Source organism: Ctenocephalides felis, unplaced genomic scaffold (genome assembly GCF_003426905.1).
Source record: "Ctenocephalides felis isolate EL2017-DRISC unplaced genomic scaffold, ASM342690v1 CF-g0.4_SCAFFOLD_01170, whole genome shotgun sequence".
Classification (NCBI taxonomy): domain Eukaryota; kingdom Metazoa; phylum Arthropoda; class Insecta; order Siphonaptera; family Pulicidae; genus Ctenocephalides; species Ctenocephalides felis.
In genome coordinates, this window is record NW_020537324.1 from 28,822,772 (window position 1) to 28,833,313 (window position 10,542).

Here is a 10,542-nt window from a genome sequence, read left to right on the forward strand (position 1 = left end):
TAATTGCCATTTTTATTGAAATTAAAAAAAAACAGTGGTGCATTGCATCGTGCCTTGAGGCACGTGCTGGAACTTCCCGTACCGTAATGAAATAGACCAGGAGTATTAAATATTTTGAAACCGAATCAAAATAATATTCGAATCATCTTCCATATTTTAAATAAAATGATTCTTTGTTTTGATTTGGAATCTTGAAATTAAAATAAAATTGTCTTCCCCAAAAACTAACCATTTCTTCAGACTTAAAGTGTTTTTTTTAAGTTTCCGTAGGGTAGTTATATAATAATGGGCCGAAAATCGAAAATGTAAATTTTTGCATATCTTCAAGTTTTGAAGGTTTCTGAACATTTTGGCATACCTCAGAAAAAAATGACGTGTTTGTGTGTGTTTTGTATGTCCGCATTTTTTCGTTCACGTTTTCGGGCGCACGGATCAACCGATTTGAATAATTCAAAAAACATTCGGTTCCTACTGATAAGGAGACGTTCTGATTAGTTTTTGGCAAAGGAAGATCTAGTGCTAAAAATGGTTTTTCAGTTTTTGAGATAACGGAGCGTCCGATTTAAATAATTCAAAAAACATTTTAATTGCTTGACGAAATGAACAAGTGATAAAATTTTTGTAAAGGCAGGTCCAGCGTCTCCGGAGATTCAATAAAAAAAGTTAACAACAAAGCCACATGGCGGTCAAATATAAACATTAGGCAATGTACATCGTATTATCAGATATTTTATAAAGATTATAATGGTAAGTACAATATTTGTGATCGATTCCGTGCCAATGTTTACACGTTAGGCGACTACGCGGCGCTTACGCGCTTTGATATTTCGACTCCAAATCAGCTACGCAACGCGATTGCTTAAAAAATGTTCAAAATTTTCAAAAAAAAAAATGCATTTTTTCAAAAATTTCAAAATTTCTCAAAAACCTAATTTTTTCAAAGTTTTTTTTTTATGCTATGCACCACTAGTTTAAATTATTCCAATCATATTATTCGTTCTTTCAAAAACTGCCATTTATTGCACTCTTTGCTTTGTATCTCCGAAACGCCTGGACCGATCTCTGCCAAAAACTAACTAGCACATCTTTCTATCAACAAGAATAGAATATTTTTGAATCATTCAAATTGGTTAATCCGTTTTCTTTATAACTGAATTTTTTGCATTTTTTGCTTCATATCTCCGACCTACATTTGCCAAAAACTAATCAGCACGTCTTACTATCAATAAAAATGGATTGCGAAATCAGAATTCATACTGATCAGTTTTTGGCATACATCAGCCGGACTGTTTCTTCGTAATTATTAAAGGATTTTTTGCTTTTTTAATGAAACATCATCATGGCAGCAAAGCTCATTGTTGAAATAAACCGACGTCCAAAAATATTATAGGCCTACAAAGAGTCATGAATTATAAAAATTCATTGAAGTTTGGAATAACGGGCCGCGGTTTTAGGCAATACAAAAGCGCACAAGTTTTTTTAAAACATATCAATTGAAAACCACCTTGATTAAGTTAAAGTGAAAATTCGTTTTGGAATTAAACTGTAGAAAATCTTATATAAATAGCTAAATCTCGTTTTTTATTGATAAAGTTGATTATTTAATATTTATTTAAGTTTTTCCAACTTGCCTTAAGACAAAATGCCACTTGTTCTATTTAAATTATCTTTAACTTAATAGTAAAGTTTAGGTAATACACAGTTTATAATAATAAATGTAACAAATATTCAATCAATTTTGAAATATAATATGGATTGATATAATCAATCAGTTTTTTTTACAAAAAATATTTTAAAATTATCATAAAATATTATAATATATATTATTATTATATGTTTTACAGGATTGGTTATATCAACGATACTTTCTATCGCAAGCATGGAATCGAATTGGATCCTAGTTGGTATAGAAATCCCATGGCAGGCGCGCCAGATGTTTGCACTTGCATATATACATAAAAAAAAATTTTACTGGATTTAATTATATAAACATAATATTTAAAAAGTTTATAAAACAACCCAAAAATATACCATTCGCCATTGAACAGAATAATTTTCATAATGAAAACCGAAATGTGCATAGATTGGCGCTGGAATAGTTGCGACAAATTCATTATAAGGGTTAAGGGCTACGGACTACTCCCTTGGTACTTTCTACAATCCTCGTGCAGGAGCAGTGAACCTAATATAAGGTAAATTAATAATATATAATTTACGTGATTAATGTTTTGTCGTGAGATACAAGCGGATAACACTACATAGTGATAATATATATTATTACGTTCAATATTTGTTAAATATAAAGTATATGAGAATGGTAAAATAATAAATAATATAAAATTGTAATTGCTTATGCTTATTTCCTTATTTCTTTTATGATGCTTGGAAAAAATTAAAACTTTATATGAATAATGTATTAAATAAAAATTTATGCTAATATGTTAAAGTTCGTGATCAATCTATATTTTATACCTAAATCTAAACAATCATAAATATATATGTAGATGTTATACTACAGATTTCTTTAATAATATCGAGTTCCACATCTGCCCTCAAAACTTTAATGAGATAAAGATTTAGGATTTAAATAAACGAGTAATATTAATTTTTGCAATTAAATTTTGTACTCTATTTTCAAGGGGGTTCCAAAATTTATCTAAATTTTTAAAGTTTCCAAATATTTATATAAATTTCTTATAGTTTAAGTTTTACTGCATAGTTAATATTGTATTTATGATTTGAAGTGAAGTCACCATCACACGTTTCAAAAAAAAATATTTAAGATTATTTCGTATTTCGGGAATTTCTCCTTTTTCAAGAACTTTGAAAAATTTAAATTAATAAAGTTATAATTATTTATATTTTAGGTAAAATTTAAAGTATATATTTAATTGGTAATACTTTGAGCTTTAGATTGAAGGAATATTAAACAATTAACGAACCCCATTCCACCCATGTAATTATACAAAATGAATTTTTTTTTCAAATTAACGGACGCTTTTGGGATTTGAAAAATAAAATCATAATATATATTATATTAATGCAGATAGTTTTTTGACTGAATTACATCAATTTTATTTGATAAACAGTAATTTATCAATTAAATAATTTAAAAAACTTCGGCATGAATATATGAATGAATTTATTTGAAAGTTTCTATTTAAGTGAGAGTAAATTATATCATCGTTTTAGTTCAAAATTTATTTAAATAAATACTTCAAATCTTAATCATTAATAATTTCTAATAAAATGTTTGTTCTTCAAAATTATACTACTTAACAGATTTTAAAATGATGTTGTTTCCCTGATTTGTCAAAAGACCTAGATTTTGCTCGAAATAACTTCAATATTTACTAGAATATTACTATATTAACTTATTATGTTTTTATGTAAATTCTACGATATAGAAACAATGATTGTGCTCAAATAAAGTTTACAGCTAAAAAGCATTAAAAAGATTATTAAAGGGGTGCTCTAGTAGTGTAGAGTAATGAATTTTAAGTTATTTTATCACTTTTTTAAAATTTCTTTATCAACGTTACAAGAGCACAGAAAAAAATTAAAACAAAAAAGTTAATAATTTAAAAAATCAGCAGCGGTTGAAGTGGGGGGAGTCTCAAAAAGTTGACACGTGATCACGATTGCAACCCTTCTAGTAATCCGAAATAAAAAAAGATTATTAATCTAGAATGATGTCGCTAAGTGGGCGTCTATTAATTACGTGACCGACTTTTTAAGGATTTTTTGACTCCCTCCTTCCCCTTGGTGATATTCAAAATTACCTCCCCGCCTCTACCAACCAAACCTCACGTGTAATTTTAGTTCCGGGAAAACGTGTTGAAATTTTTTATTTCTTTTTAAAATGTTTGGATTTTTAAAAAAAAAATCAGATAAAAAATAAAAACACGTGATATCTTACTATACCCCTCCCTTTCCTACGTGATATTCCGTGATTTTTTGTCAAATGCCCCCCCCACCTAAAAACGTCACGTGATTAATGGATGCTCCCTAAGGTATATACTAGAATTAAGTTAAAAAATAAATTTTTGACAAAATGGGAACTGTTTGCAAAAAAGGATCAATTTCTTACCACTTTTTTTTGAGTTTCTCGATTTTTTTAAAAATAGTAGAATTAAAATTTGGAGATGGGGCTAGCAAAACTTTGATTGAGTTGCGCTCTATCTAAACGTTAATATTAAGAGGTAAAACTTACAGAGGATTGTTTTTTATCTATTTGGAACCATTTGAGCCCCTGGGAGCAAGGAAATTCGAAATGACCATTTTAAGGACCACCCTACTAGTATATGCCTGAGAGGAGTCTAATCGGCGTAGATTATCATGGTCAAATAGCTGTATCTCTGAAAATAATTTAAACTGTTTAAAACCCCTCGTACACATATTCCTAAATACATAAGTTTTGAAAATATGAAAAAAAAAACAGAAAAAACTATTTTTTGAATTTCTACACTAGAATATCCCCTTTTAAGGCGTCCTTTGAATAAGCCTAAATAAGACTTCCAATGCACGTGTAACAATATGACTACTTATAACAAAATTTTCAATTGCGTTGGTTTTATGATTTATTTTAAACAATAAATCTGATTTAAATCACTATCTCATTTTAAATATTATAAAAGCGATTGCATGCAACCAACGGGCAGACAGACAACACAATAACGGTAGCAACAAATTTTCGCACATTTCCTTCAGGAAATTATAAAATGATAAATTATTTTCAAATTTAAGAATGTATAAAAATCGTTTTAGATAATTTAATTAAAAAAATCAACGAATTAAGTGAATGAATGGCGCACGTTTGCGCTACTATTCATATGACCGCGTAAACGCGACGACGAACCGTGTATTATACAAGACCCCCGTTGCTACAACCCTGTCGTGACATTTTAGGGTAGCGTGAGTTGAGAGTGTAAGCTGTCACATAATTAACATGGCTGCCATTGGCATAAATGTTTTATTAAATGTGATAATTTGTGTAATTTTTAGTGAAAGTATTTGCCATCAATTTTACTCATAATCCAATGTTATTTGTCTTGTGCTACAAAACGGTGCGTTCAATAAGTGAATAGTTATAGCTGAAATATCTAAATTGAACCGCAACTGGTGTAAATTTTACCGCAGTACCATATATTACAACCCCCAAGTGATTTCTAGAGCAAAATCTTAATAAAATATCTTCGTAAATTAACTAATAGTACTGAGTGTTTAAATAACATGATTTTTATTATTTTTGTTATTAGAAAAAATATATAGCAATTTTGCTTCATTGATTGGTTATTTGCTCTTTCCACTTTACATGTCAACATAACCTACTTTTGCCCTGGATTCTTGTTAGAATCTACATCTTATAGTCACGGGGGTAGAAATTTGTTAAAAATTTAATTTGTAATGTGTTATTTATTAACAATATAGACAGAAATCATTTGAATTACATATATTACACAAAAATTAAGGGCCTGTAAATAGTTGCAAACGTGAGATAACGATAATTGATAAAATTAATAACTATTTACACGTACAAATTATTGGAAAATTGAAGACACAATGTTATTACTACAAATGTGATTTGAAAATAATTTCAGTTTATACAATTTAATTCAATATATTTAATTTAGTATAATTAATTTTTAAATTAATTATGTACCATATTACTCTTGTCCTCATCTGAATTAATCATTACAGAAAGCGTGCTTAATTGCAAGATGTCATAACGATATCGGTATCAGACGATGGATTAAAACCTTTTGTCCATCCGTGCCATGCAGAAACCTCCTCGCACCAGTATAAACAAAAACATCAGACCAATATCAAACGCAGAACAAAACAAAAATAGTACGCCCACTACTCCAGTAACGCCTACTGTAAACACTTCCGTCAACCCAAACAATTCTACCGAAAATAACATAGCACCAGGAAATTCTGCAGTTTATGTGTTAAGTAACGGAGCCTGCGCCAGCGCCGATAAAGATCATCCAGATGCCCTCGAATTGTTCGATCCGGTTCCTAAGAATAATACTAATGATATATCTAGATATAGCTCCGGTTTCAATGATTCGTCAGATAAATTTGATTGTCAATGGGCTCTGAATTCAACTCAACAAATTAAAAACGCTAATATTAAAACGTCTACATCGCAGCAATCCAATAATCCATCCGAAAGCAGTAAATTTACATATTCTAGCAATTTGGACACATCATCCAACCCTGGAAGATCATCAATAGCACAGGAAACTTCTTCATCTAACGTAGCGTGCTATAATAATCCAAACAGCATTGGATACTCAAGCATTTTGACCAGTAATTTTGGCCAGTCCTCTCTTGCTTCAAATCCAAGAACATTTGAGGAATTTCGAAGATCTAGCGTATCAGTCGGTTATGTTTCCGTATCGGATCTGTGTGGGGCAGATGAAATAGAATTTCTTTTGGACGATATAAGAGATCTGGTAGAACCAGCTAAGTGCAAACCTGAGGACTTCCAAGTAAGTAGTAAATTCATATAATACTTATTTTATTTTACAATATTATGCAAGAGCTCTTGATAAATTCGCTGAGAAAGGCTGATCAGTTTGGAACCGTTTATTCAGTTCACGAATGTAAATTCTTATAAAACACAGACTCAAATCGCTAACAAATACTATTTTATTATTATACTTTTATTTATTCGTTTCTTATTTATTTGCAGGATTTTGAGATAGCCGGTAGCAGAACAGACGCGGTGAGCGTCGAGTTGTCCTTATTGGAGTCCCCATTGGGGGCCCCCATTTCCGTTCACTCATGGGATTCCCATGCACACTACAGGCAGTGTGCGCCACCCCGTATTTTGTCGCCATTGCACGGTGTTCCTATTTATTGCGATAAGAGGAAATTCAAAAGTCCAGCGGTTATATTCAAAATATTATTATTTGTAAGTCAATGAATGTGTGTGTGAATTATCGCTTAAAGCTTTTTATTCATGTGATATTTTGATGATTGTTTTGTTTACGTTATATGCAGATAACGTCCCTATCATGTCTGGTGACTTTATGTTCATCAGGAACCGTTCAGGTCGGTTTGTTCCTACTGCCATTGCTGGGAAGAATACGTCTCATGATGTTTATAACATTATTTTCGATGTTGGTTACAGGATTCATACTTTTTCTTGACATCACGCATATCATAATACTCTTCCCATTTAATTGGAATAAAATTGTAAGTATAAAATTTATTGGCTTGTATGTTTAAATATGTATATGTTTATAGAATTATTGTTTGTTTTCAGAATACCTGGCTTTATCTGTCTATAGGAATTTTGTTTATTATCGGATCGTCATTTCTAGTTCATACAGTATTTTTTGCGACAGACTTTGCATGGGTGCCTAAGCATTCTAAGCATCATATATTTGCAACAGCGGTGAGAAAAGCTTAAATTTTTCAATTTATTTAAATATTGAGTTCATGCTGTAGTCTAATTTATTATTAGACATTATTTTATAATATTCTTTTAACTTAATTTTAAATTGATTCTCTTCTTTGGTCATCTTTTTTTATTTCAGTATTTATTTATATTTTGAATTTTTTTGAAAATTTCGAAATGTTTCAAAGCAATCACGCTTCGTTACGTCCTTGAGTGAAATATCGAAGCGCGTAAGCGCCGCGCTGCGGTCTAACGCTTATACATTGGTACGGAACGCATAGAAATCTAAACAAAATTTGTACTTATTACTAAAATCTTTATCTTAATCTTTATAAAATCTGATCTTTATAAAATATCTGAAAATTCGATGCGCGTATGACTAATAATCATTTTTGTCCGCCAAATGGCTTTTTTTTTCCTTTTTTTAATGGATCTCCAAAACCGCTTGACCTGCCTTTCTAACAATTTAATCAGTTTTGTTAAAAAGTTAAAAAATAATTATTGTTAAACAAAAGTTTGAGATATATTTTTAATCAGATAATTACACAAATTGAAATAGACAAAAAATGCACAAGTTAAAATAAACAAACTCTTCGGTAAAAAAAAGTTCGATCTTCAGATATTAGTAAAACACTGAAATTAAATAATTATCCCGAAGAAGTTTCTTTTTTGCCAAATCATTCGATTAGCTAATTTACATCTTTAGACAGAGTTCTTTTTTTAAATTCTACAATTAATTACGAAGAAACGACGCGGTCGATTTTTACGAAAAACTTATAGCCAACTGACAACTTAAGAGTTTTTGAATGTTCAAAATCGGTTCAGAAATGTCGAAATGTCGGATTATTTGAATCTTTGGATCAACCGATTTAAATGATTAAAAGAACATTCGATTCGTGTTGATAAATTGGCAAAAGCAGGTCCAGCGGTTTCGGAGATGCAATAACAATTAAAAGGTTATCAATCAATTTGGTGATGCAGTTTTTGAAAGAACTCATCATCCGATTAGGATGTTTAAAAAATATATCGACGGTGTAAAACAATGATTAGTTTCAAGTTAACAGTATTTATAATATTTATTTAAAAAAAATGTAAACCATTGTCATTTCTCATTGATCAATTTGATGGATCATTGATTAATTTTATTTCTCGAATATTTAGTTACTGTTTGGATTCGATAATATAACTACACGTTTGTATTCCTAAATGGAATTATGATTTATGTTCACATAAGAAACACACAAATATAAACAACCAGAAAATTAGCCATCTTGTGTGAAGTTCTTTAGATTTAATATTATAGTAATGACAGACGATATTACATTCCATAAGAGATAAGAGAGTAAAACGAAAGTGCTTGCAAACCACTAATCATCTTCTTTACTCGTACATCAGCATAATAAAAAAAAACTAAATAAAAATAAAAACTAAACTTTAAATAATAAAAAAAAATTCGGGGCTTCTTGCGAGGCCCAATGAAGCGCAAAGCCGTCGGCGGCCGTGATCATGTTTTTCCTTATTTAAAGTTATCTATCTATCTTTTATTATTGTCTATCTATTATTAGTTATATATCTATCTTTTTTATTCTAGATGGTAGGTTACTTGTGTTCATTAGAGGCATTTTTAGTGACGCAACTCACCCGATGCATGTCGCCTTACACAGCAGTTCCCGAAGATATAAGCGAACTTTGTTTGAACGATGGAAACGCGGACGTTCAAAATAATACCACCTCACCGCCAGTTAGACCCGTTTGCTACCAACATCACAGTTTTCAGGTATAAATCTCACTATTATCTCATATTGTAAACAAAAACATTGGCCAACGAATCTTAATTGATTTGTACTGCAAGAATTCCTCCACTCGGCTATTAATTTAATAAATTTATCAAATTATGTTAGAAATTTGAAAAAAAAAAACAGAATTAGAATTATTTCTTCAATTTTCAATATACTGCAGGTGCTGGATTCCGTGTTATTATTACTCTTATGTGTACAGTTCACATAATATATGCCTAGTAAAAATATTTACTTATTTCTTAGTTGCTCTATTTATTTCATGATGGTTTTCAAAGAAATTGATTCTTCAAACAATTCTACGTCATTGATATCACAGAATTCAACATCTCTAAATTTACTGTACAAATTGAAACAACTTTATTTCATTTCCTAATGTTCCATAACACAGGAAAAATTTATTAACTTCCCGTAGTAGATTTCCCGATTTCAAAAATTTAAAAACCATTTGATGTATCTCGATTAGAACTAGTGTTTATCAATTTTGCGCGACGATCAGCCAAGCCGTTTCCTTGCAAATCGCAGGAAAGTGAAAAATTTTTCGTCCACGCTTTAGACCGCAATTCTGAATCGATTTTGAAAATTCAAAAGCAGTTCGAAAGATATTGGTTGGGAATCGTGCTGATTAGTTTTTGGTAAAGATTGGCCGGGCCGTTTTCTTGTAATAAAGTGTTAAAAAAAATTTCGATGATTTTTGACGGTAGATACCATAGTCTTAAAGATCGTACTAAAATATTACGGCCCTACGACAAGTCGTTTAATTTTTAAAATTCTTCAAAGTTTGCAAAAATTAGTATCGTTTTTTCGCATTTGTCGAAATTAGACCTTTCATCGACGTTTGCTCAAAAACGCCTGAACCGATTTCAGAAATTTAACAAAAATTTCTGAATTTAACAAAATGACTAAAGGACATTAAGTGATTTTTTACAAATTTAAAATCACGATGAACAAAAGTATTACATTTTCTTAATACTGATTTGTGATTTTTGATTTGCCCAATAATCACATAAGGGTTGAAAGGGCGGGAGGGCTTTGACAAAGAATCACAAAATATAACAAGGAGGAGAGGGTTTTAGTAAGATATCACATGTATTTGTTTTTTAACAGAATTTGAAAAAAAGTCAAACTTTTCAATAAGTTTTCAAGAATTTTACGATATTTTCTGCGTACTAGAAACATACAAGAGAGGGGATAATTTTTGAAAATTACCGCCGATCACCAAGGGACAGGAGAGTCCAAAAATCCTTAAAAATTAATCACGTAATTAATGGACAGCCTTTTACGAAGGGGGAATTTGCTAATTACCTTTACTCTTATAATTAACAGTATTGAAAT

At 30.3% G+C, this 10,542-nt stretch overlaps 1 protein-coding gene across 1 annotated transcript in view; it reads left to right on the top strand.

Annotated features, from left to right (window-relative positions):
* Window positions 1-5,777: 5,777 nt before the first annotated feature.
* Window positions 5,778-10,542, top strand: part of LOC113367058 — a 6,078-nt gene continuing 1,313 nt past the window's right edge. The window contains exons 1-5 of the mRNA XM_026608687.1: window positions 5,778-6,497; window positions 6,701-6,922; window positions 7,012-7,206; window positions 7,277-7,408; window positions 9,003-9,188. Coding sequence (XP_026464472.1) covers window positions 5,778-6,497; window positions 6,701-6,922; window positions 7,012-7,206; window positions 7,277-7,408; window positions 9,003-9,188 — 1,455 coding nt within the window. The remainder of the gene's footprint in view (window positions 6,498-6,700; window positions 6,923-7,011; window positions 7,207-7,276; window positions 7,409-9,002; window positions 9,189-10,542) is intronic.